The sequence below is a fragment of the Colletotrichum truncatum genome (genome assembly GCF_014235925.2).
Source record: "Colletotrichum truncatum strain CMES1059 chromosome Unknown Contig_0005, whole genome shotgun sequence".
Classification (NCBI taxonomy): Eukaryota; Fungi; Ascomycota; class Sordariomycetes; order Glomerellales; family Glomerellaceae; genus Colletotrichum; species Colletotrichum truncatum.
This window is the reverse complement of record NW_027222402.1, coordinates 682,114-708,740: the sequence shown is the minus strand read 5'-3', so window position 1 is coordinate 708,740 and position 26,627 is coordinate 682,114. Positions and strand designations below refer to the sequence as shown.

The 26,627-nt window shown below is 52.8% G+C and overlaps 6 protein-coding genes across 6 annotated transcripts; 4 read left to right on the top strand and 2 right to left on the bottom strand.

The window, feature by feature from the left end:
- Window positions 1-75: 75 nt before the first annotated feature.
- Window positions 76-2,223, top strand: CTRU02_208205 (uncharacterized protein; the record flags this gene model as incomplete). Its single annotated transcript, XM_036725856.1, has 1 exon — window positions 76-2,223. The coding sequence occupies one exon, from the start codon at window positions 76-78 to the stop codon at window positions 2,221-2,223; it is 2,148 nt and encodes a 715-aa protein (XP_036582570.1).
- A 392-nt stretch (window positions 2,224-2,615) lies between these two features.
- CTRU02_208204 (SCP-like extracellular protein) lies at window positions 2,616-3,580 on the bottom strand (the record flags this gene model as incomplete). Its single annotated transcript, XM_070205050.1, has 3 exons — window positions 2,616-2,958; window positions 3,024-3,154; window positions 3,194-3,580. The coding sequence occupies 3 exons, from the start codon at window positions 3,578-3,580 to the stop codon at window positions 2,616-2,618; spliced, it is 861 nt and encodes a 286-aa protein (XP_070061125.1).
- Window positions 3,581-5,334: 1,754 nt separating this feature from the next.
- Window positions 5,335-7,134, top strand: CTRU02_208203 (rsc complex subunit; the record flags this gene model as incomplete). Its single annotated transcript, XM_036725858.1, has 2 exons — window positions 5,335-6,981; window positions 7,039-7,134. The coding sequence occupies 2 exons, from the start codon at window positions 5,335-5,337 to the stop codon at window positions 7,132-7,134; spliced, it is 1,743 nt and encodes a 580-aa protein (XP_036582572.1).
- Window positions 7,135-11,449: 4,315 nt separating this feature from the next.
- CTRU02_208202 (exoglucanase type c precursor) lies at window positions 11,450-13,210 on the top strand (the record flags this gene model as incomplete). Its single annotated transcript, XM_036725859.1, has 4 exons — window positions 11,450-11,863; window positions 11,925-12,128; window positions 12,188-12,278; window positions 12,342-13,210. The coding sequence occupies 4 exons, from the start codon at window positions 11,450-11,452 to the stop codon at window positions 13,208-13,210; spliced, it is 1,578 nt and encodes a 525-aa protein (XP_036582573.1).
- Window positions 13,211-14,453: 1,243 nt separating this feature from the next.
- Window positions 14,454-17,538, bottom strand: CTRU02_208201 (fungal specific transcription factor domain-containing protein; the record flags this gene model as incomplete). Its single annotated transcript, XM_036725860.1, has 4 exons — window positions 14,454-15,870; window positions 15,930-16,671; window positions 16,733-17,237; window positions 17,323-17,538. The coding sequence occupies 4 exons, from the start codon at window positions 17,536-17,538 to the stop codon at window positions 14,454-14,456; spliced, it is 2,880 nt and encodes a 959-aa protein (XP_036582574.1).
- Window positions 17,539-22,477: 4,939 nt separating this feature from the next.
- Window positions 22,478-24,834, top strand: CTRU02_208200 (fungal specific transcription factor domain-containing protein; the record flags this gene model as incomplete). Its single annotated transcript, XM_036725861.2, has 6 exons — window positions 22,478-22,547; window positions 22,610-22,629; window positions 22,708-22,808; window positions 22,862-23,083; window positions 23,137-23,751; window positions 23,805-24,834. 6 exons carry the CDS (start codon window positions 22,478-22,480, stop codon window positions 24,832-24,834), a joined length of 2,058 nt encoding a protein of 685 aa, XP_036582575.2.
- Between the last annotated feature and the right edge of the window lie 1,793 nt (window positions 24,835-26,627).

Genomic DNA, 26,627 nt, shown 5'->3' with positions numbered 1-26,627 from the left:
CACACCGAAGAAAACCTAAAGAGATTCGATCTGCTTCTCCAGACTCTGCAAGACACCCCAAACTTGGTCATCGGAATGAACCATATCCCCCGTCTACGCATCGAAATCAAGCCGCGAAATGAGGACTTCAGGCTCACAGACCTCAAGAAAATCGTCACCTTCCTCTGGGCGGCATCTCCTCGCCTAAACCAACTCCATGCAGAATACTGCGGGCCCGCTTCAACCATCGCACCTGGCTTGGAGTTCACCAATATTTTCAACTTTTTGCCCTTCACCTATCTCTCTGACGCAGAATGGCGCGGCGAACCCGCCGAGACGGTCTTCACCCATGGCCCGCCGATCCCGACGACGACGAAAATGCTGAAAACGCCAGATGTGATGCGTCACTCCGCCTTTGCGCAGTTTGCGGCTCGTGAAATTTCGGAAATGGATAACCTGGAATCCCTCCTTGAAGCCACCACTATCCGTGTTAAGGACTTGGAAGGTGAGATCGGGACGCTTCCCGGAGCTTATGACTTCTCCCACTTAGCCGATATTGACCCCGTACAAAGAACCATTCGGTTTGCCCAACACGCTGGCACGATGAATTCCGACGCTATCAAGAATTGGATCAAGGTATGTCACGGCCTCGTCTCCTTCTGTCTCGACACCTGCAAACAGCGGGTTGACCGTATCTTTGAACAACTGGAGGTCTCTTCTGCGGAAGCATACACCGTTTACGACATCCTCAAAGACATTGACCTCGTCTCTCAAGCAGATTACTACCTCGACAAGGGCTCCAACCCCTTTGTCCCGGACCTCGCTTGCCACCGCCGCATACCAACGGTCAACCTCGCCGATACCCGTGACCTTCCGCCATACACCTTTGGCATCGAAGTCGAATTCCTTGTTCCTTACTCCCACGAAAACACCCCAGATCCCTATCCTTCCGACCCCCGTTGGGTCTACCGCTACAACCCAGACGCAGACCAACATGATCCGTCTGAAGACGCACGTACCGTCTCCCACAGCGGCAACGCAGAATATCTGGCCAAGATGCTCAACAAGGCGGGCCACTTCAGCGTCACTCTGTATCGACTCTTGGACGCCTGCAACGACATCGAAGGAGACCGAGCACAGGCGCTCGCCACCTTGGCCAAGTCAAGCGGCCTAAACATGCGTCTTGTGGACAAGGTCGAGCCAATGTTCCAAACGTGGCTCGCACAACCCGACTTCAGCCTCTCCAGCTTTCACTCGGGCTTTCTTGGGTACTCGGGCGGTATTACCGGCGTAGAGCTCTGCAGCCCAATCTTGCGCGACCAACAAACAGATTTCGACAAGATTGTCAACATCGTGAAGCTTGTCCGGAACAGCATGCGTCCAATGCTGAATCCCACCTGCGGATTCCACGTCCACGTCGGTAATGTTCGGAACTTCTCCCTTCTAAGCCTCAAACGCATCGTCACGCTGATATGGGCGGCCGACCCCATTCTGTACAGCTTAGTCCACCCTTCCCGACGCGAGAACGCATACTCCATCCCCCCGCGCAAAGGTTCTAAGCTGGCTAACAACCAAGATCTGCCGCCGTATTCTGACGTGTGGAACTTGCGACGTGACAAGTTACACGAGCTGGAGATCGAGTCGCACGTCCCCATGGACAAGATCCCCGATCGACTCCAGCGTGAAATTTACCAGATTTGGTCCGCTGTTAACGAGCGAGTGCTGATTGGCCTAGTAGGATCGCCGGTGGGAGCCCGTACGGGCATATCTTTGCACAGAATCAAACCCGTCGAAGACATGGATACGGAGAATCCTGCGGCGACGGTGTACGAGGGTACAATCGAGTTCAGATGCCTCGAGGGAACGCTGCACCCAGAACTGATCGTCCAATGGGTCAAGTTGCTGCTAGCTATTGTAGCAAAGGCCGAGGCTTCGACCGTGTGGAAGTACTTTACCATCATGTCCGAGGTGCTGAAGGAGCACAAAAGTGACAGAGAGCAGCTGGCTGGTTTTCTTCATGTTCTGGACCTGGGGAGTGCCGAGTCTTTTTGGGAAAAGACTGCAGAGATGAATAGGACTTTGGCGGTTGGAGTCGTATCCGAGGACGATTCTAACCAGCCTTCCGAATGGGAGATGGTTTTTGATGAAGGGGAAAGCACACGAAGTCGGTATGAAAACGATACTGTTGTCGTTCATCCCCTTGCTAACAACGAGGCAATCGGCATTGAAACGAACATACCCTGAAGCGATCGTCTAACAAAAGCAAAGCATGTCAAATGTTTGAGGAGAGGCATCAGTGTTTCTGTTGTCGTTACGCAGTATGCCTCAAACAAACGCATACGTGCGCACCTATAGAGACTGATGTTCGAGCAAAGATAGTCATCAGGCCTGGCTCCGGCCAGATACGACAGCAAAAAATTCACAATGCTGGAGCAAGTACAAGTGTGGCAATCTTTTAATTTCGTGACAAAGCATCTAGACTACTCGACCATAGAATGTCCCACCTCAAGGGCAGCTGAAAACCATATTTGATGCCTTTCCCAGATAGCAAATGCATGGGCCAAATCTCATGAGTCCTCCCCCAAACTAAAGCCATGTGTGGTGCAAAATAAAGAATCGAAATCTGATCAAGGCCATCAGGCAGCGATCTCCCAGGTGATACCATCGACACGTCCGCGATCAAGGTTTCCCAAGAGCTTGGAAAACACAGCAGGACTGACGTCTATGTCGTTGACAGCACAACCTATGCACTTGTCCGTGACCGTGACCTCCACAGAAGTACCCTCAGCATGGATGATGACCTTCTTGCCGCATAGTTCATTGTCGTTAGACTTGGAACCCATCTTGATGTGTGAGAGTGCGACAATGAAGGAGCTGTCAGTGTCATGCTGGCCGCAAGAGCCAAGAGCGGGATTGAAGAAGGTGATGGCGCCAGTGAAGGGACCAGTGGACATGTCTTGACGACGAGATAGGGCGCTGTTCTCAGTTCTGTCGAACAAACGTTAGATTGAGACAGCGGAAAGAGAAGGAAAAGGCACACTCACGGGTTGATATCAGCATAAACGCGACAGACTGTGTAAGAAGACCACAGAGAGCCGGTGACATTGATGGTGAAAGAGCGGCTACAGCCAATTTGAGTGGCCTTGGGAGAAAGGAGTTGTTCTGTGTAACAAGGCGTCAGCAGACAAATCAAGCGGAGTTGAAAGGAGCTTACACGAAGTGAAAGAGTGTCGAAGCTGTTGGTGGACGACTGTTGAGCATCGGTGCTGAGCCACTCCTTGACTGACTCACGGATGGTATGAGTAGCTCTGGCATCCTCTTTGTCCTTGGAGCGGAACAGACTGAGAAGTTCGCCAGCGCCCTTGCGTTCAGAGACAGGAGCATGCTGTAGCTTGCCGTCCAAAGCCATCTTTTCGCTCCAGGCCAAGGCGTCATCTGTGAGGGCGTAGCTCCAGACAAGAGGAGCCTGGCCGATGCTGTGACGAGCCTGGTTGATAATGTCCAGAGCTTGGATGTCGTCGCTGCCAGTGGGAGCAGCCTTGACAAGGCCGAGAGTGGCAAGGCCAAAGACGCCGGCAGCGAGGAATGTCTTGGAGTACATTTTGACTGTTTGGGTGGGTGAATGATTTGTGAAGGTTGAAGTTGAAGTCTTAGAGACAGAATATCAAAGAGGAGACAGAATTTTCTTGGTGAAGGTGGCTTCAGAAAAGTGAATTGAGGTGATTGTGATTGTGGATGTGATTTGCAGAGAAGAACTGGGGGTTGGGTGGGATCAGAAGACTTTTAAATATGGCGGCCAAGAGAGGAGTGATTGAGGCCTCGAAGGAGACAACGGAAGGACAGCGAACTCTCGCTCCTTCCGTGGGAGTAGTAAGTAGTCCAGAACATCTCTGTGAGGGCAAGTGAGAGCTGGCAGTGGTAAGAACGAGAGGGAGACGCCCACAATATGTGCTCAAAGAGGGTTAGCGTCACAATCCAAACAGGCGTTCCTGCGCACGAAGTGGTATTGGGAGCAACTATTTGAGGAAGTTGCCTTCTATGCAGTAGTCGTTCTAACTCACAAGTAGGTTGTTGCCCAAGGAAAGCGTATCACCTAGCTGGAGTGGCTGGTGTGCTATCCTGGTCGCTGGGCCAAGCTGTGTTGAAGATACGGAACCCGCCTACCCTTTTCAGAAATAACAAAGATGTTTGATTTCTCTGCAATTGTATGTAGCCTATGAACCTTGAGTGTTTAGACAATAGGTGCGTTTGTTCTTATGGCTGTCTTGTGTCCTTTCAAGACACCTGGAGCGTAACTGCCATGGATGATAGACTCTTCTCGGCTTTCATCTAATATGATCATATCGTCACATGATGTATAAACCTCAATATTGCAATGCTGATCGGTAACTACTATGTGTGTTGTGTTGGCTTGGTTTCTGCCACCACAGGTGTTTTCCACTGCTAGCACTATCGCAGTGTGACCCAGACAGAAACACGACAGAAACACAACACTCTTTCTGCAACTTGCGTATTTAAAGTTATAAACAGTTATAATGTAAGATTGAAGTAGGATTGATTTCAAGCAGGCAATACTCTTCAGTCGAATGGTCAAGAGGATTGACTTGGCAATTCGGCTCATGAGGAGTCAGCTAAATTGACTTGATATCATCACCGTACAAGACAAAACTTAATACTTAAGAACGAGAGATCTCGTATATTCAATACCGAAGAACAAGGCTAGGAGAGACGGTGAATGCTTTGCAAAAAGACCCGGTTAATGCCTCTGGAGCAACATGGACGGACACAGTTGTCCGATGGCATCGCAAGACTTTGCACAATGCAAATGCATATGTTCAATGCCTCTTAGAAATAGAAGATAATAAAATCGTCAAATTAAAATCAAAGTTATTTTTCACCACAAAATAGTCATTATTGAGAGAAACGCGTTGGAGATGGCCGATTCAAGGGGGCGTCGGTGTGTTGGCTCGGTGAGTTCGGTGAACTTGGTGAACTCGGTGAGGCCAGTGGTCGGTGAGGAGACACGCGCTAAACCACTTTTGGAGCTGGGTTGGCGCAAGGGTCGGGAAATGCCGACTTGATTTTTCTGACGCGCCTTGCTGGTCCCAAGTGCATTTCGAACGCGATCCACATCCCACATCAGCGCTCACCTTCACCACTAATAGCGTCGGCGCGCAAGCATCGTCGCCCACATCCACAGACAATTGTCGCCAGCAATAGATCCAGCGTCAATTCGTCTTGGCGCATGCTAAGCGACTTCTCCATCTACTGCCACGTCACCCTTGACAGATCGTCCCCTCATTTATCGCCTTGCGACGGCATGCGATGATCCATTGGGTCTCATAACATCACAACATGGACGCCCGATCGAAGCCCCAGGCGTTCTTGTCCACCTATGCGCCGCGCATTCGAACCTACAACAATTCTCTCTTGACGTCCGTCGTTCCGAGCGCCCCCTCCGGCCCTATCTCGCGAACGACGAAGCGCGGAACCACCATCATCAACTACGCTGAGGATGGCTACGATGACATTGACGACGATGATGATGACAACCGGCGTCGCCCAACCGGTCTGCGGAGTTTGAGAAGGGAGGACCTCGCCAACAGGCAGGATTTGGCTGAAAAGGCAGGAAAAGATACGAATGAACCCGTTGAGGTTCAAGGCATTTGGAGGGACTGGTTTGGCAAGGGACGTCAGGTTCGGAGCGATCAACAGAATTCAGCGCAAGCTGACCTTCCCCTCACGCTGATTCCGATTCGAATCGAGCTTGATATTCCGGCGTTCGTGCCCCAGGTACCATTCCCATCCGCGCCCCATACCGTCGACACGAGTCTTCCTCAGTATCGGACACAAGAAATGACGCCGCCGTACCGATTGCGGGACAATTTCCTTTGGAACCTGCACGAGACTGTCATTACGACCGAGCAGTTTGCGCAAACCTATGTCCAAGATCTGGACTTGCCAAACCGTCACAACACGATGCTCGAAATCGCCAAGCAGATCCGTACACAACTTGAAGAGTACGCCGGCGTCGCGCTGCATCCGTTGTTCCATGCCCAGTCGCAGAATGCCGGAAACAATGATGCGACCAAGGCAAGCTCACTAGCCAACCGCGATGATTCCCCAACTCCCGCCACCCGAGCGATTAGTCGCTCCGATACCCCTATGCAGAATGGCGGTTTGGGCACTCCTTCTAGGGGCAAGGAGCCGACCTCAGCGCCCGACGTTACCGCAACTGCCACTCCCATTCCCGTGGGAGCAGCAGAATACGACCATGACGATGCCTACCGATGCATCGTTACTCTTAACATTAATCTTCAATCAGCTCTGTATACGGACAAGTTTGAGTGGTCCTTGCTACACCCCCCGGGAATGCCCGAGGCCTTTGCCGCTCAGACATGTGAAGATCTCGGGTTGACTGGAGAGTGGGTTCCCGCTGTCACGCACGCCATCTACGAAGCGGTTTTGCGACTGAAGAAGGAGGCCTGCGAAGCTGGTGGTCTCGTCATGGGCTGGAACGGTCTACGCGAGTTCCCCAACGATGCAACTGCTGGAACAGATGCTGGATGGCGCTACGATCCCGAAAACCTAGGAGATCCGTGGGAGCCCAAGGTTGAGATTTTGAGCAAGGAAGAAATGGAGAAGCGGGAGGGAGACAGAGAGCGACAGATCAGACGCCTTCGCCGCGAAACTGCCCGCTTCAGCTCCACGACTGGCTTGGTTGGTGGTGTACCATTTTCCGGCTTTGGCAATGTCGTGGAAGCTGCGGAGGAGGAACGCATGGGCAGAGGCGAGAGATCCAAGAAGAAGCGCAGATTCCGCAGTCTGAGTCCTCTTGGCCGTTCAGGAACACCTGGCGGACGAGGAACGCCAGATGTGGGTTCTGGTTATGGTGCTGGAAGTGGCCTGACAGATCAGGAACGTCTGACATGGAGATGCTGGCACTGCGCGCTCTGGGGCTCAAGCGTGTGGGCAGTGCGGCCTGGCCCCGCGGGACCAAGAGTAAGTCCTCAAGCTACTTTATTACCCTTCACCTGTTCGTTTACTGACCAAAGACAGTCGCTTTGCCAAAACTGCGGTTTGCTCTACGAGCGTGACGGCAAATTGCCTCGCCAAACAAAGAACATGCACCTCACTGTCATCAGAACAGCGTAATAACAGTTCACGTGTGCCCTCACGACGGGCTTCGACAAAGGAGTGGTAGGAAATGGAGTACGGTATGGCCTCACTGCATCAGACATTCTAAGGAAACCTTGGGGCTATGGGCCAATTCTTTGTGTGTACATGATGCGAGGAGGATGTTTCTTGACAGGCGTTTACTGGGGATATTTGGGCCTCGGCCAAAGAGGCAGTCAAGGAGTCCGGCTGCAAGCAGGGTTGTGTGAGATATTCCAGCTGCTTTCGAGGTAATTCTTGTCGAGATACTGCCTCGTAATGACTGTGGTATTGTAGATTAAGTATGTAGAGGAACCTACCTTACATGCATTGGGAAACTTTCGAGCAGCAGCAGTAGTATTGATTGAAAATAGCCAAGGACGGCAATATCCGACTTTGATGACATTCTTGACTTGATTACCCCGAGGTATTGAATAAGAAGAAGACTGTAGGAATTGATGGTAGGGGTGGCCCCTTACGGTTGTCGCCTGGGCCAGTACGTACCGTCTCTCTACTCAACGTCGTCTGTCCTACCAAATCTCTCACCCAGACATCTCACTCTTTTCTTCCGTCAACTTCCATTCGCATCATCTTCACGTTTCTACCCCCCCAGCCCGAAAGGCATGTGACACCTGGAATCTGTCATCCATGGCCATATCCGATTTTTGCGATCTTATTTCCGCTTCTCGACGTTTTCAATGGTACCGCGGCCTGCACCAGACCTGGCATGACCCTGTCAGGGCCGCCAGTACGACGTCGTGGCGAGATAGATCCGAATCGGGACATCAAAACCACGGAGCCTCGACTTGAACCTCCGCAATCCGAGCTCGCGCTTTACCTTTGTTGGTATGTCGCCGCTTAACCTTTCAGTAGCCTCCCTACGACTTTCTCCGAGACTACGGGCGATCTTACGCGCCTTTGCAGCTGGCTGATAACGCCTGGAGCTTTCGGGCGGTATTTCTGTGAGGCACAGCCGTCTGCCTGCAGTTTGTTTGCGTCTTGTCTACATCACAGATCTGGGACCAGCAGTGGGGATTGGCCTCGCTTCTGCGCAGTTGCCGCGGAATTCAGGGCGACAAAATGCGTAAAGTCAAGTGACTACGGAATCTCCACCACAGTCTCCTGCAGGCCCGGAAGGTTGGAGGGCATCTGAGAGCTGACATTCAGCCACCCGACGAGCATGTTGGAGCCCGTTCATCGGCCCATCAAGTTATGATCCGCGAAATGAGTTTCGCCCGAGTCGTCCAATACCAAGCTCGGTTTCCGTCGCTTGAACAGGATGAGAAGCGTCTCCAGGCTGCTGTCCAAACCGGCCTTGTGCCGACATTCGCGGCGATTCGCTGTCCGCTGGATTAGTTGGACCAAGTCTCTTGTTCAGGATACGATGCTTTCACGTTCAACGCGTCTACTGGATGATGCTGGCTTCATCCTGTACGTGCTTCATTGGAGAAGAACGGCGACACTCTCATGCACACACCTACCCGTCCGCGGGCGCTCTTTGTCGCATCCCGTTCATTTACGGCTTCATATCGACGCTCGCCTATCATTACGGCCGGCTGCTGCCGCTGATGGTAGGGTTTCAGGCCTTCGGCTTCGATATGAAGGCACAGCCGTCTACTAGCTGCATCAGCCCGTTATAGTCAGTCAGGTGTTCGTGCCTGGCATGACACGAGTCCAGGAAGACGGGCCCGAGATCAAGGGCACTGTGCTAATTGAATGCAACCTCGAGATACTGGAAGACCAGAATAGCGTAAACATGAGTTTCTGACGGCTCCCTTTCCCTCATTGCCGAATAACTAGTCGGTTCACTTCCCGGACCTCTGAGGCGAGTCCATCATCGCTTCTCCGCACTCACGGCTCTCGTACCCCGTGGAGGACTCCACGAGTTGGCGTCCTCATCTTGGGGCTCGTTGTATTCGGAACTGGCAACCGCTAGTGGCGAAACCAGGATGACGTGGACGCCGCCATTTCCTCCCACTTGACTCCAAGGAGAGCGGATGCAAAAGACATGAACTGGGCGTCTAAAGATCTGCAAGGCCTCGGTGGTTCCGCTGGACTTCCAGGTAACTTGATGCTCTCTCTGAGCCTCTCAGTGACATCCTTCCAGACCTATCACGGTTGGAGATGTTCGAAAACGCACGTTCCAGTCTAGTTGCCTCGTTGGAATTTGTGCGCCTTATTTCATTCGTACGTCAAGCCCGGCTGGATCGACAAGCCGGTGTAATCCCTCCTAGAAGGAAAGAGACGATCGCAGACTTCCAAACTTGAGGTCGGCGACGTCGAAACTCCTATGTCGATCACCGCCGGTTATGGCGCTGATCTGGACCCTGCCATGACTGGAGGCTGAGCTCAAGCTTCTCGACCCATCACTGCCCAGAGCATACCTAGCATTGTGGTTATCACGGGTAAATTGAACAGCCCTTGGCAAGTCGTGAAGTGGGATCGAGGACGTTCCATAGTGGGTTCGTCGGGTAAGACTCGAGAGGGAGGTCACACTCTTGGGTAACCAAGCTCACTAGTATGCCAGAGTAAGGTATTGCAAAGTATCATTACACCGTGGCAGCCGCTAAAGGCCTACCCCAGTACCGAACATCAACCGACTTTGGGGCTGCAAAAGTGAGTGTGACCATGTCTAAATGGTGTGGTGGCCGTCCAGCCGCCCTCCTCTTAACGCATGTACTATAGGAGCGTTCATCCGCCTCCAAGTTGGATCAGGGCTCCATTCATCGTTTCGCAAATTGACCTGGACCGGGTTTTCAAACCCGCACGCCTGGTAAGAATTGATTGTAGCGTTGATCAATTAATAACCTAAACTACAGAGCCAAGTTGGCCGAGCGTTGCGGATTTACAACCTCTTTTCTTGTTGAAGCTTAATCTCCCTCGGAACCGTACACTTTTTGAGACGGTATTTCTTTTGAAGAGGACGACTTTAGCGTACCAGGAAATCAAAAGATGGCGTCGTTCAAAGCAAGGAACAAGACGGGCATGTGGCAGTCAGTGCCGAATGCCCAATGGCGTTGTGCGGGGAGAAGGACTTCCCGCCCATGTTGTGTGATGAAGGTTGGGCGGAGGACCCTTGCAAAATGTGGGGAGGAACTCCAAAACCCATCCCTCGCGTATCTCTTCTTTTTTTTCTTCATTTTTCCTTCTTCTCTCTCTCCGTCTTACCCAAGTGAGTAAGGTACTGAGGAACTTTGAGTTGGGCCGGGTAAGCCTCACAATGTGGGTGTGTGAGGTACGAGTACTTCAGGGGCATCAAGTGAAGAGCCTGTTGATGTGATGGTGGCGGGAACTTCGGGAAGGCAAACACGGTCACGAGGTTGCGCTGACGCTTTTTTTTTTTTTTCCCTCGTTCCAGGGGGAAATGAATCGTCTTGTTTTCTCACGATATGAGATTCTTTTCTGCACAAGTTGTATGCTGACTGGACGACTCGAGGTAGTAGTACTCGGCGGCTGTCCTCCGCATTAGAAGCAGGGGGAATTAGTGCTCCAATGAGCTCGGCCGAGGAGCGTCCCACATTGGGCAACCATAATATATTTTTCGACTCGGTCGCGCCAGTTTCTCCGGTATGAGGTGTGACCAGCCGCAGGACTATAGGTGACATCGTGCTTTTGTCCTCCTTCGGGTCGGGACTGAGGATGAGGCGAGTCCGCGCGCGTGGATACCCCTAATGTTGTTGTCGCGCATTTCGCATTTGCTCCAACTCGACGGTGGCGTCGCTTTCTCCAAATCTTCCCAATTCGGTAACTGTCCAAACCTTGGCTTGACGACGAAGCATAGTGATCCATGGTCGGAATGTTCCTGGAGGAGGGGAGGGGGGGGGAGGGCCTTTGAGCTATCACAGTCTCACTCTCACTCACACACTCACTTACACACTCGCCCTCGACACATCATACAAGCCTCCTCACGCTACTGGCGACGGCTGCCCCGCTACACTTGTTGGGCTTCTCCTCCAGAACGCCAAGCATGTCTGGATACCTCTCGACGAGGCCAGGTCAGTGTTGCCACGGATCCAGATCGTCTAGCGGCCCGGCTGCCGTCTGTCGTCGGATCTCGTCCTGACTAGCCGACCATGAGGTTCTCTCGAGCCAGGGGGAATGCGCCAAGGTTATCTCACGAGGAACGGAAAGCTTTTGTTCTACAGCCGACGGAGGGGATATCTTGGAACTCCATCAAGAGAAATATCTCTATATAAACTGACAGTTCCTCGCGACAAGAAGCAATTCTATTCTCTTATCCTCATCCCAATCATCTCACACTCTCTCCTCATCCTCTCAGCTCACTATCCGGTGCAGAAGCAACACATCTTTCACAATGCAGACCAAGTTCGCCGCTCTCCTGGCCCTCGTGGCCGCCGCCCGTGCTCAACAGGCCTGCTCCAGCCAGGTTGAAACCCACCCCAAGCTGACCTGGGAGAAGTGCACTGCTCCTGGCTCTTGCAACAGCGTTGCTGGCTCCGTTGTGCTCGACTCCAACTGGCGTTGGACTCACACCGTCGAGGGCTCAACCAACTGCTACACCGGAAACACCTGGAACAACGACTTCTGTGCCAAGGGCCAGGGTGCCAACTGTGCCGCCAAGTGCTGCGTCGATGGCGCCGACTACCCCAACACCTACGGCATCACCACCAGCGGCAGCGAGCTGAACCTCAAGTTCGTCACCACCCACAACTTCGGCAAGAACATTGGTAGCCGTGTCTACCTCATGGAGAGCGACACCAAGTACCAGGTGAGTAGTACACTCTTCATCCTATAGCATCGTGAATGCAAAACGTACTAACTCGCAACAGATGTTCACCCTGCTCGGCAACGAGTTCACCTTCGACGCTGATGTCTCCAACATCGGCTGCGGTCTGAACGGTGCCCTGTACTTCGTCTCCATGGACGCCGACGGTGGTCTTTCCAAGTTCTCCTCCAACAAGGCTGGTGCCAAGTACGGTACTGGTTACTGCGACTCGCAGTGCCCCCGTGATGTCAAGTTCATCAACGGTGTTGTAAGTATAAGAGCAAGCCTCGCATGGAAAAAATCACACGGCTGACCAGCATCTCCCAGGCCAACGTTGACGGCTGGAACCCGTCCAGCAACGATGCCAACGGTGGTGTCGGTACCCTCGGTGCCTGCTGCGCTGAGATGGACATCTGGGGTAAGCATCTACAACACAGGAACAAGCACATTTGAAGACACAGCAGACTGACAATACCAATAGAGGCCAACAAGATCTCCACGGCCTACACCCCCCACCCCTGCAAGAACAACGCCTACCACTCTTGCAACGGCGACAGCTGCGGAGGTACCTACAGTGCTACCCGTTACGCCGGCGACTGCGACCCCGATGGATGCGACTTCAACTCCTACCGCCAGGGCAACAAGACATTCTACGGACCCGGCTCCGGCAACACCATCGACACCACCAAGAAGGTCACCGTCGTCACCCAGTTCCTCAAGGGCTCCGACGGCAACCTCTCCGAGATCAAGCGCTTCTACGTCCAGGACGGCAAGGTCATCCCCAACTCCGAGTCTACCGTCGCCGGCAACCCAGGCAACTCTCTCACCCCCGAGTTCTGCCGCGCTCAGAAGACCGCCTTCGGCGACCAGGACATCTTCAATGTCCGCGGTGGCTTCCCCCAGATGTCTGACGCCGTCGCCAAACCCATGGTCCTCGTCCTCTCCCTCTGGGATGACCACTACGCCAACATGCTCTGGCTCGACTCCACCTACCCCGTCGACGCCGCCGGCAAGCCCGGTGCCGAGCGTGGCTCCTGCCCCACCACTTCCGGTGTCCCCGCCGAGGTCGAGGCCCAGTTCCCCAACAGCAACGTCAAGTTCTCCAACATCAAGTTCGGCCCCATCGGCTCGACCTTCAACAGCGGCCAGCCCCCCGTCTCCTCCTCCACCATCCGCACCAGCACCGTCCGCACCAGCAGCACCAGCACCAGCAGCTCCGCCCGCGCCACCAGCACCGGCGGCTCCAAGCAGTACGAGCAGTGCGGCGGTATCGGCTGGGGTGGCCCGACCACTTGCGTCTCTCCCTACACCTGCAACAAGGTCAACGACTGGTACTCCCAGTGCTTGTAAGCGCTCTCCGGATCGTGGACGCTTCAGGGGTTTTGGTCGGCAAGGCAAAGCCCTCTGGCAGCTGCTCCTCCACACGACACGGTTGGTGACGTTATGAATTGGGACGAAACGGACACTCTACAAAGAACACACACACAAAGAAATAAAGACTGCATTATTGACGGCTAGTGATAAAAGGAGGAAGGGGGAAAGATTTTTGTTTTTCCTTTTCTCCCTTTTCAGACGAAGAGAACTCTTCATGTACATTTCTTTGACCCTTATTTTTTCTATTTTAGTATCGGCATGCTTCTCGTGCTGATAACCGTACATACATCCAATCATTCGCTATCTCAGTTTTTCGGTTTTTGATTATGCATATTTGAGTGATGTATCTTTGGTGATTATTCGAGATGCTTCTTGACTTGCTATTCCTGAAAAAAAAGATGAAAAAAATGAGAAAAAAAAAAAATATTCAGCTGACTTGCCTGTGATGGGTATGTTGATTCAGAAGTACAACTATACTGATCCAATTCCAAGGATCACGTTTCCTACACAACACACACAAAACATTTCACAAATCACCTTGTTCATTTTCAAGGTTTATTTATACTGAGCGTGCGTGACCTTTAAACTAAACCCCCTCGCTCGGCACCAGAATCTTACCCAGCGGAAGGTCCTCGTGCGCCTTCAAAAACCTTTTACGTCTCGACTGATTATCCAGTCATTGCTATCATCTGCTTCATAAAGTTCCAACTCTTAACAACTCTCTCTCTCTCTCTCTCTCTCTCTCTCTCTCTCTCTCTCTCTCACCCACTCGCTCGCTCACCTATTCATACTATTTCAAGACACACGACGTTCATTCGCATCTTAAAAGTGTGGCTTTGTTGACTCTTATATAGCAAAATACCAGCGCGCAAAAAGCGAGGTCCATGATTGCCGCTGTCACAAGGAACCCCCCTCCTGGACTCATGAATTATCAGATCAAAAACAGCCAAGCAATTCCAACATCTTTAGCTACCTAATGCGGAGGCGCATCGCTGCGACTTCTGTCCCGCAATCCTACGCAAATCTCCCCGCCAATGATTGACTCCGTGGTATATATACACACATACACACCCGTACCCAAATCAAAATGCACCCACCGCGCGCAACGTGGATCGCCTCGGTCCCCGCAACCATCCAATGACCTGACCCCCAAAACTCCCTTCTGTATGTTTGTGTGTCTCTTGTGTGCGTGTGATCCTTGTACTTCACTCCTCCTCGTTCATGCTTGGGGCCAGCCGCCCGTGGTGCCGGCCGTGCCCATATTGCCCATGTTGAGCAGGGCGTCAATGTCGCTCATACCCTCGTTCTCCAGAACGTTCATCAGCTCCATCTGCTGCTGTTGACTGAGGCTGCCCTGCCGCTCCTGCGACCAGTTGAAGGGCTGCCCGCCGAACTGATCAAGCCCGAGACCTGCGTTTTGCGCGTTGAAGCCGTTGACCTGGAGCGAGTCACCGAAGAAACTGTTGCTCATGGAGCTGAACGCATCGGGGTTGATAAACGGCGGCGGCGGGTTGAACCAGTCGTTGACCGGGTTGTAGTTGGGCAACGGCCGTTGCGGGGGCCCCTGGTTTGACGTGGGGGTAACGGTGAAGGCCGGTCCTCTGTTCGGCGGCTGTGGTTGTCCCGGGTTCGGGGGCGGCGGCGGCGACATGTTTGTGCTGTGCGCAACCATGTTGGGAGTGCCTTGCTGGAGGATGAGAGGGGACGAGTGCGACATGGCGGGGGTTCCCATCCCCGGTGTACCCATCCCAGGCGTACCCATTCCTGGTGTGCCCATGGCCGGCGGGGAGATGGTGGAACTAGAATTCGACGGCGTACTGACATGCTGATTTGTAGTAGCGAGCGACTCTGGCGGCGTAGGCAGCGCGTTGCCGATGGTACTGGGCGGTGACGAGGACGTGTACCCAGGCGTGGTTGTCGCTGGCGGCGTTGAATCATCAAGCGGCGATTCGGGCGGGTAGGCCGAGAAACGACGGCCCATGGAGTCGGTGGACGGGTTACCCCAAATCGAGTTGGAGCGGAATGTCGGTTGTGGTGGCGGGAAGCTGTTATCCCACTGGAACGTGTTCATGGACTCAGGGGTCGCATCGAAAACGAAGCCAAACTGCGGTGGGTTATGAGGCGTGTTCCCTTTGAACGTCGGTGCGGATGTCGGTGCTGTCGATGCCGAGTTCTCTGAGCCCTGAGGTGAGTTGCCGTCGAAGAGGGATGGAGGAGTAGTAAAGGTGCTTGAAGGTTGTAGAATGGGGGTATCCCTTGCTTCGTAGCTTTGCAGACATGCCTTGGCGAAGATGGAATACAACTGAACAGCCTGAGCGGTCCCAGGCCAGCGCTCCGTGCATTGTTCAAGAATATCGAGTGTTTGGTCGGCTAATTCTTCTACTTCCTCTCTCGGGTGGGCTTGCCGGACTTCGGGGTATGAGACAGTCCAAAGCAGGGTGTTGAGGGACATGTAGAGGTTCAGCAAAAAGACCCAGGTGATGTCAACAGCTGCCTTCTCCATCTGCTGCTTCGACAAGTTGATGATGTACGAAGCACCCTCAAAACAAATCGATGCGGCTCGCGCAGATGGTCTGGGGACTTGCGGGGACGGCCGGTACAGGAATATGCGCATTTGGTGGTACCGACCCGTAAACCTGGTTTAGTTTCATGATTAGCTTGTGGTCAACCTGGATTTCTGCAGATAAAATCTTACCATGGCCTACACCAGGATGGATTTTGAGGTGATGAATCAATCCAGTTCTGGATATCCCTTTCCATCTTGGCGAACCAGGGGTGGTTCTCATCCCTCGGCTCTTCACGCTTCTTCTCGTACAGCACTCTTCGAATCTCGGCCTGCTCCATGCGCATCTTAAAAAAGTGCAGAGCAACCAACTTATTCTCACTCGGGGGACCCTGAAGAAGGCCATCTGGGGTAATGAACTTGTCATCAACCGTCGCAAACGGCTGGACGTCCATCCTATCGTCAACCTTGGAAAACCCGTTCGGACGGCCCATGCTGTGTGCTAGTCCCGCCTCCATTGATGTGATAATGTAGGCAAGGCGGCGTCGCATATCGAGAGTCAAAGGGTCCAGCGAGTAACCTTGCGAGATGGTTTTTTCGTCTGTGAGACCCTCTGCCTGGCAAATGCGAGTAGCCAAGCCAACCATGTAGTAGACTGCAGTCCTTGTCGGAGTCAACAACGAGTATTGGCCGATAAGTGCCAAGCTTTGCAAAGACTTCAAGTCCTTTGGACGAACGACAGCCTCAAAGTGCTGCATGGCTGCCAGATAGTAACTATCTGCTAGGCCAGCGTACTGCGGATCGAGCTTCTGGAGACTGATGGCAAACACCATGCGGACAATCAAATTCTTGTATGGATCTTGATCTCCTGCAAAAACAGCCTCGAGATCGTCCAAGAACTGCTTCTCATGCAACGTGGGCCAGAATACCTGGGCTGTACGCAAAAGTCACAGGTCAGAAGCTGGATATATCAGAGACAAGAACAAGAATCTTACATCGTTGGCAGAACACGTCTACAAGCCTGTTGGCGACAGGTCTCGTAGGTAGAGCGGCAGCGGGGTGGGCACTAATCATGGGATAGCTCTTTTTTCGATCTCTTGTCATGACGATAGACTGCATGCGGGTCATTCTCCTTGCTCGTACTTCTGGGATCAACTCGGATATCCGTTTCGAGTCGGTAAATAGCTTCGCGCCCTGGACCAGTAGTCTGGTCATGGCGATGCCGCTGCTTGGTCCCAGGTAGCGGGGAGTCTCGTCGGTGTCGTTTAAGCGCACCAAGCCTCCTGGGCGCACCATGTCTTCGTCGACGTGGGCGAATTCGGTATCGTCGTCGGTGTACTGACGCAGCTCGGCCTCGAGTGCGCGCACCTTTTCCTGCAGCTTAATGACATAATTACGGTTTATCTTCTTTCCTTTGGTGGTGTCGAAGTACTCGCAAACAGAGCCTGCGCGCTCGCAAGGCAGACAGCGGGGCAAAGTCGGGTCGCATCGTGTCTTGCGCTTTAAAAAAGGAGGAACAAGTCAGAAGGGGTTCAAACGGGCGACATGGATGATATGACGAAGAAGGGGACGAGGGCCTACGGACCTGGCGACAACGACAGCAAGCGGTAAGGGTATGAGCAATACGATTAGAGGGGCCGTCACTCTCGTTATCATCGGCACGACTAGAGGGCGGACCGCGTAGGGCCTGGTGGTAGTTTTGAGGCGGAGGGGGCGGAGGAGGATGGTGATGATAGGGCGGGTTTCGCGCCATCATGTTCATGTTGCCCAGGCCATGGCGGAAGACGGCGGCGGCATCCATGGGCCGGGCGAAAGACTGAGGAGAATCCCCAGTCTAGACACGGAGTAAAAGGACGGAACAAAAGTTGCGAGAGAGCTGGATGGGGGCGGATTCTCCTCTCCACAAGTCGGGAAGAAGAGCTGGATCCTTGGTGGGAATTCGAGAGGGCGGAAGGGTCGGTGGTTTACGAAGCGGAGGTTACGTGAAAGAGGGGTTCGGTCGGAGGCAGCTGGAAGCCGTATGTCTCATGATTCGAGAGACGGACGTAGGATCGGGTCGAGAAGCTGTTCGCGAAAGGAGTGGACAGGAGGGGCTCGTCGTCGCGTGGACTCGGTGGTGGTGATTGTTTAGAGGTGCGTCGAGCATGGGAGACGAAAGGGACAGGCGAGGTCCACTTTGAAAGGTCTCTAGAGGACCACTGCCCGCCCGCGATCCCGCGGTCAGTAAGTCACCATGAGGATGCTTGAGGGGGGGCGCACTGGGCGGCAGTGAACAGTGGAGTGGAGGGGTGGGGGAGACGGGGAAGAAAATACTTCAGAAATGGTGGAGACCAAGGCAGAGAACGAAGTACCTGTCAAGGCGCAAGCAAAGGCTGGAGCAGGTGGCCCGAAGCCCACTGGAGTCCCAGCTGTTTATTCGCTAATCAAAACTTTGCTGTGATCGGATAGGGCGATGAGCAAGGTTCACCGGTACCAAAGTGCCCTGGTAGAGGCGTTTCAGAACCATTGCGGTGGGGAACTTATCAGCAGTGTTAAGGCAGGATGAGCAACACCAGACACACTACGCATGTAGTACTATATAGTGTGTATAGTAAGTACGGATATAGCATCGTGCATCGTACGGATATCACTACACTGGTAGCAGTATATCGCTGCTGGCTGTGCCCTGTAATCCGCTAAGATGTGCGAGATTTACTAGTATGCATGCCGCAGCTGATGGGATAAGGGGACATATCCGGGAGCTACCATTCGAAATGCAATCCCATCCATCATATGCCAAAAAAGATGCACACCCCTGGGAATTAAAGAAAAAAAAAGGAGTGTAGGCCGAGGAACATTCGATTATGTGGGCAGCGCAGCCCTACCCAACTATACCCACTACTGCATAGTAGGCTCCTCTTACCTGGAAGATGGGTATGTTGGAACTCGGCAACAGGACCAGCAATAGCAACAATAGCAGCAACGGCAAAGCATGAAGTCTGCTGTTTTGGGGTTCTGCTTCAAGATGTGAGGGCTTTCTTCTGGAAATTAACCAGACACAGATCTGGGGGAATATAATGAGCACATATAAGGTACTAATGTACGTAATATGGATATAAGGTACTTAACCAAGGAGGGCACCTGCGCGCGGGGCAGAAATAGAAAAAAGTCAACCAGGTTCTACCTTCCAGTCGTCTCCCTACTCTTGTTGCTTTTTTGGATATTCTCCCTTTGTGAGACATACCACAGTAGGTACGGGGACACACACACACACACACATGCGCTTTCCGGCCCTCCCCAAGGTCCTGGTTGCCCGGACCCATAATTTTCTTCCTCAGTGCGTTCTTTCTTTCCATTGCCCTCGTCTCCAATCATCCCAACTTTTTATTGGTTATCAGTCTCCACTAAGACCCATAAACCCTGAACTCGGCCAGAGTCCCAGGGCAGGCGCCACCTCCCGTCTGAGCTCCTTTCAGTTTCCAGTGCGTGAGAGGTGCCGGGATGTCATGCCAGGGTAATAACTTGGTGCCTTCCTCCTAGACAGACAGACCATACTAGGTGCTAATAGCAGAAACTGCTGCTTCGGGCTTCCTACCTTGCCTTTTCCAGACGTATTCTCGGGTTTTGCGTAGTCGCCGACAAGAGAAAGCGACGTCAGGACGGGAAGGAATAACACAAAACACAGAAGAGAAGGAAAGCACAGCAGTGAGAACTTGCGGGCGCCTCCTGCCTGCATCCCACTTCACACTGCCCCTACCAATTACATTTCTCCAGCACTGTTCCGGTTCGGCTCACCTACATTTACGGCCCTTTGTCATTTCCCTCGCCCGGCTCAAGGTAATCAATCGACTTGCCGGATGCTCGACCCGGTAAAATTTTCCCCATGTTTGTGCTAGGTCCTGCTCTCTTCATCACCTCATCCCATCCGGATCGGCATAACGAGCCATACCCTGCAGCTTACCTGTTAGGATCCGACTTACTAATGAAGGAAAAGAAGAAAAAAAAAAAAAAAAAGGCCCCGAGAGAGATTATAAAAAATAAAAATAAAAATAGAAGAAAAAAAGCATCCGGGAGCACTTCCGATACTGAGAGACATAGAGCCACAAACACAACACGACAAAACAACAAACTTCAACATGCAGATCCCACCAAAGATGTGCCATCAGTGACGGAGCCATGACTAAACAATGGCAACCCAACCGCTCTCATCTCCCCTCCTCGCTACGAGTACAATGACAGCACACCATCTGTTCATCCAACACTGCTTACTCCTCGCCTCGCGGCTCTGTACCACTACCCCGCCCTAAACCTCTTTTCGAAGGATTTCCGACGCTGGACAAGCCCTTTTCTGGGTGAGCCCTGCACCGATCTGTACTAGCCCGAACTACTCATGCGCTTTAGGAATTGGCTTTGGCCTAAGTGGCCTGTCACTTCTTGCTAGAATGTCATCCTCAAGAGACCAGTACCAAGCAATCAATATACGGACATCATGATCGTCTGTTCCTAAATGCTCCCGAAAGTCTGGGATGGCCCAAAACATACAGCGAACGCAGCCCAATGTCGCCTTGTGGGATACAAAGGTACCAGGGAGAGAGTGCATTTGATTCATGGGCCCTGGACCCTTCCTAGGTGGGGGAAGTCATGGCGTATTCCTTTTCCCTCATTCTGCCATCCAGTCAATCCCCTCTGCACTGTCCACAGCGCCACGCCTTCAATTTGTCTCATCGGACCTGCAGCAAGCAAAATATCACCTCGTTCGACAGACCGTGCATCCTGTGGCTGTTTGTGCTTGGTCTGGGCCTTCTGACCGGTCTCCAAGGGCGTCAAATCAGTCCATTGACTCGTCGCTGTCTTAATGTTTCGTCGGCTGAGGGAGGGGCGGCTCTTATCTATTCGCCAAACTCCACGTCCACGACCGCGTCCATAGGCACGCCCTTGTTTCCTTCTCCGTCCCCATCTTGTTCGTCCCGAGCCACCTGTGGCCGCTACGCCCATTTCAGCAATTTGGCTTGGCAATAAGGACAGGAGGCCAGGAGGCCAGACTGATCCAGGACATATACGGTGCCCGATGTGACCGCTGCGGGTCGGACAGTGCTCGTTTTCGTCACCGCTCCCGGGGACACTGGAGGTCGAAACGGACTGACAGGGGATGCTGGACACCTCTTTCAAAAAATGGGCTGAAAACCGGTGAGTTCGCCATTACGGCATCGATTTTTGCTTTGCCGTACACTTCATCTGGTCATGAACGACGATGCGTGGGCCACCAAATAGGACCTCGCGCCATCGGGGAAAAAAGCCTTTCTGTTAGCGCGAAATGTTCCCAATATAGTCACTAAATGCGACCTGGACGATGGTCTCGGTGTCGGTCATTATCAATATCTCAAAGTCCGCCCTGACGAGAAGCCCGTCGCGTATGCGACACGAGTCTGAGCAGAACCTTATCACCACAACAGGCATTCGCCCTTGAGAACTCTGAGATTTTCCTTCAGGGTGTTTATCTTTTCCCTTGATAAGCTACAATCTTCTATTTTTGATCCAAGTTATTGCGCTCATCTGGATCGAAATGACGTCGGATGCTTAAACAGTCGCATTTCCTCATTTCAATACCCGTGAACGGTTATATCCGTGCGACAAGAAGAAAAGAAAAAAGAGGGTGTTATACTAAAAGAAAATGTTACAAACCCCCTGGCTCGGTCCAGGCCAATTTCAATATTCAACAGCAAACCGGTGGTAGCGGCCCAGGGGAAGGGACCCGGGACGGGCTCTATCTGGCAACAGGCGACCAAGGACAGGGGATGCTTGCAAGTGTCGTCAGGTCACTCCGTACCGAAGAAGTGGCCATCAAGGGCAGTAAACGGACCCTAGGCGGGGTAGGAACGTCTTACGAAAGCCGTACTCTATGTACTGTCGCACAAGAGAGGGGAAGCATTTTGTGTCATGTTTGCTATTGACTTGCCGCCGATCGCTGTTGGACAGACTGGCAGAAGCAACCCAGCACCACCAAGTACTACCGCTTGAGTATCCGTACTTCAGTACCATCACTCATTACCCCCGTCCCTACCTTCGCCGTCCCCGCTCTACGGCACAGTTGCCGTTCTGTGGTAGACCAACACCACCAGTAGGGGCAAGCCGAAGTGAACGACTCGCGCGCTGTCTCGTCTTGGGCGGCTGACCCTCGCTCGTGCTGCGCTTCGTCACCCCCTCTACTGTACCTCAGCACTGTAGATCAGACCCCTCATGCTTCGCTACTCTCCGACAGCCGCAAACTTTTAGCCGCCTCTTAATCCCATCATCATTGCGACCCTTTGATCGCACCCAGCCAGCTCCAAGCCCCCAACCAACTTTGAACACCCCCCGACAGCCGACTAGGGGACCTTCTTTACGCGATACGGCGCTTACAGCTCGACGACCTGTTGTCTGCCCGGCTCTGGTCCCTGCTTTGCAGCCTTGCCTTGGCCTCCAGAGTCCGCTGACGACGATCCGGCCGGACTTTTGCACCCCCCTACGGTCACTCAATCAGACATCACCATTCGCCCCTGGCCATACTAGAGCTAACCGCGCAACGTTGATCACCGGAAAGGATTATAGTAGATAGACTTGACACTTTCTCGCTCGCCTTTCTGCTCCCTCGCAGTTATCCAGGCTTAAAAGCCTCGGTCGCAGTCCACCATCTCAACGGTTCAGATCAACGACCGGAGCCGTCTCAGTAGCGCGGCCTCGGGGCACGGCACCTCGTTCCCTGTCGCATCCCATCGCCCTACATGCCGCGATCCAGTTTCTCAGATAACCCCCTGCTGCGGGTATCGCGGCCTGTCTCGGCCTGCTCGCGATGTGAGTTGTCATCGCCACGGCTGACTGCTTTTATTTCATGCGAGGCTAATCTTGCCCCACAGGTCGAGCTGCAAAGGTCAAGGTATATATTGTCCCTCCCCCGCCTGCTCAGCCTGACGGACCGAAAGGGCTTTTGCTGATACGTGCCTTGCTGCCTTAGTGTGATGGCAAGCTCCCAGCTTGCACCGCCTGTGAGAAGGCTGGCCGTGAGAATGAGTGTTCTAGCGCTAATGACCAGTTCGCCCGAGGGAAGGAGAGGAGGTAAGTCATCAACCCGAGAACCTGGGTTTCAAAGCGATACTAAAGAACGCCAGTTATGTTGCGGCTTTGGAATTGAGAGTCGAGAAGCTGGAGAAACGGCTGGCATTCGCTCGTTCGCGCAAGGCCTCGGTCAGCCTGCACGACATCGACGAAACCGCGGCTCCAGCTGATCGTAAGGACTCTTTGGCAAACATTCGCGCTGCCATCCACCGAAAAGCTGCCCGTAAGAGGGAAGATTCGGACGTAAACGCTCTCGTGTCCGACTTTGGCTACCTGTGAGATCTTTTGTTTGCACTGTTCCGTTATCCTCTCTAACATAACTCTTCAGTTCGGTCAACGCGACCACTCGCGATTTTGAACCATCCTTGAGCAACATGACATTTGCTCGACTTGTGTTGGCAGCCGCAACTAATGAAGAGGTACCAGACCCAACCGAAGATAGTTTTCCGGCGAGGGCAGAAGCTTTGGCTGTTATTCAGTATTACACAGCCAACATCTATGCCCTGTTCCCCTGTTTTTCCGAAACACATCTTCTCACGGTTCTTGATGACGTCTACCAGCAAGATGAGAGGGTGAAGGAACACCTGAAGGATGCTGACTTTTGGCTCTTGTACATGGTTCTTGCCATTGGTTATACTGCACAAAGTAAAAACGGGCAGGACGAGTACTATCGTCGCGGCCTTGACTTCGTTGCCCGCGCACTGCCCTTTGCCGACAAGGCTTTGATGCCCGGGTATCCAACGCAGATCCAGTCGCTTATTCTATTTACGCAATATTCAATGCTCGATCCAGCGCATTTCGACAGTTGGTATCTGATTGGTTTCGCGAGCAGGGCGGTCGTTGACCTTGGGTTCCACCAAGATCCTCCGCTGCTCCAAGTCCCCGACAAGGCCGCCCTTGATATTAGGAGAAGGATGTTTTACTGCGTATACGCGCTTGACAGGTTGGTTCTCGTATGCTTCTGCTCAAAACACATTTCCCTAACTTTCCATACAGGACTATCAGCATGATTCGCACAAGATCATTCTCATTCACAGACGACTCAATCAACGTCGAGTACCCTACCGCATCGGGACCATCGTCAGGGCCAATCACCGGCCCTCAGTCTGCGGATCCGGCCCTGCTCCTGTTTCAATTACGACGCACCCAGTCAGAGTGGTATCAAACCCTATTCCAAGCCGACTCGGCGCCTCTCCCCGATGCAGCCTCGTTCATCTGGCAAATGTGCCTGGAGATGCGGGAATGGCACGAGAGTTTGCCCGACAATCTACCCTCTGGCATTCGGGAACTGTTTGAGCTCGAGTTGAGATACAGCTACATTTACTGTCTTGCACCCAGTGATCGATCTCCTCGCCTGACCGACTACGCCCGGAAGCTCATTTTCGAACACGCCATCACATACATCAATACCATGCACAGCGTTGCACACGGCGCAGCCAATACGGCATTCTATACATCACTCGACGCGCTCAAGGTATACTTTGTTGCAATGCAGTTCTTTACAGTCTTCAATGCAGCTCGCGAGCTTCTTCTCTCGGAAACGAGGATCATCCCACCCATCACACGGCCGGGAACGGCGCCACCCCCTCCCTTGCCTCACCGCCCTGTCGGTAGCGAAAATGTTGTGGACAGAAGCATCCGGTGCTTACAACAAGTGGTGGAAACGCTAAACACCTTTTCCCAGCGCTGGGATATTGCTTCGCAGTTGAAATCGACCTTCGAGACGATATCATCAGAGTTGTTCTCCTGGCTCCAGGTTCAGCGGCAGATGAGAGATCAGCAACCGCAACAGCCACACCACCCGCAACATCAGCAACAACAACAGATGATTCCCGGGCCCTCGCCACCGCAACTCCAGCGTTCCATTCACCCAAATCCCCAGGTCCTCATGACACCTCCGCATATGCAGATGCAGGGCATGATGCAGCAGCCTGGACAGCCGATGGTGCAGTATAGATGGATGGGAGACGGCGCAGGTCAGGTCATGCCCGGCATGCCACCGGGACATGGCGGCCCGCCCAGGTGAAGCGGCCCTGGTTTTTTTGGGCTCTAGGAGTGCATTAGGACACTCTGTACACTTTAGATTATGAGACAATGCTCAAGATATATCAACCGACGCCATGTTATCAGTGACCAGTAAACATATCTCGAGTTGTGTTTGAAACGTCCTTCATATTGAGCCTTGAGGTAGTATCTCTTGGTGTTTGATCTGCTAATGTTGATCTGAAACTGTACGTCTGCATCATGATGTTACTAGTGAAGGCCTTATTAACAACGAACGCACTACCCAGGTCACGGCTCCAGGGTCTTTTATGTTTCCGAGTTGCTGCCAGTTGGACTGCCGTTCGGAATAAAACTTGAACATCTCATATCACCCAGTGTCTCTAGACTACAAGACAAGATACTGCTAGTGGCAGCGAGGGGCTAGTGACCCAATCCCCCCCCCCCCCCCCCCCCCCCTGTGTTTCTCAACGTCACCAATCTTCAGTCATCGTATCAAGTAGTATTCAAGTAGTCATTTCAGTATTGCCCTTCGCGTATATACTCGATAGCTGGCAAGCATTTGACGAGGTAGTTTTCAAGAAATACATTCTCTTTATATGTGAACACATTAGTTTTCATATGAACGCAATGGCATTTCAAGTCGCGTAGATGGGCTAGATTGGCAGTGGGACGGGCCGGCGAGGTTAATGGCTTCTCTTCCTTGGTCCCCCCCCCCATCGTCAAGATTCCGTCCTCGAATACTCTGGCTTTCAGAGAATGGAAATATTCCTGGGCACGTAACTTTGGTTTTGACGCCTTACAGCTCAAGGTACATGTCAGTTACTTTCCATGCCGGACTACAAATATGATTCGCACAATAAACCGGGGGCCATGTAGCGTGCTTTCTGCCTTGTGCAGCTCTAAAGAGTCTATTACCGCTACGAATAGCACCAGGCAACCATTGGCTGGAGGATAGGTAGTATTCAGGCTAGTGGTACACTGTCCTTCCCGGAAAACTTGTTCGGGTCATCCCATGGCGAGCGGATGAATTAATTGTACGGGGGGAATAGCACAATGACAGTAACATAGCGAGAAGGCCTCAATGGGCGGCGAGTAATTCGTCTGACTTACTCGTGCTAACGAAAGCCTTGCCGTGTAGCTCGCGGTTTTATTTGCCATGCCGGTAGGTAAAGAGGGATATTGACCTCACATTTTGTGAGTAACCGCAAGCTTCAAGGGTCTATCATGGACACGCGGAAGCCAGCGGAACGAGCTCGCCGTTACATCAAGCGCTCTTCGACCGATAAAAACCTCAGTAACAAGTCCCCGAAGTCTCTCTTATTTTCCGTCTCTGCATTACTACTTCTACGGTGGTCAAATATCAAGCCGAGCACGCAACGGAGCTTTTTCACACCGGACCACGAAGCCGCGCTATCCGTTTTCATCTCGCTTCAACCCACCTCCCAGCAATTTATTTCTTTCCAGGGTCTTTCTCAACGAGAGCAGGAATACCCCCCCGGTGGCGGTCAATAGTCGCTCGTAAGGGTTGCAAGAAGATTTGTCAGGCACGGCGCGGCTGGCCTCGCACATACCCCCCCTTGTTCAACGGCGCTTAACGTACTGGGCTTTCGCTGAAAGGTCGAGAGCTGCAATCGATTGCTGGGCCGGACTACGGCTATGTCTGTCTGAGTCATTGGTACCTGCATGGAGGTACAGAGACAAAATGGTGGAGTCCACCGTAAAAGATTCTCCAAGAGGTTACTCAGAAGTTCAGACGAGTTTAAGTTGCACAATGTATTATTGAGATTAAGCTACAGCGGTTGCTGAAAAGACGGA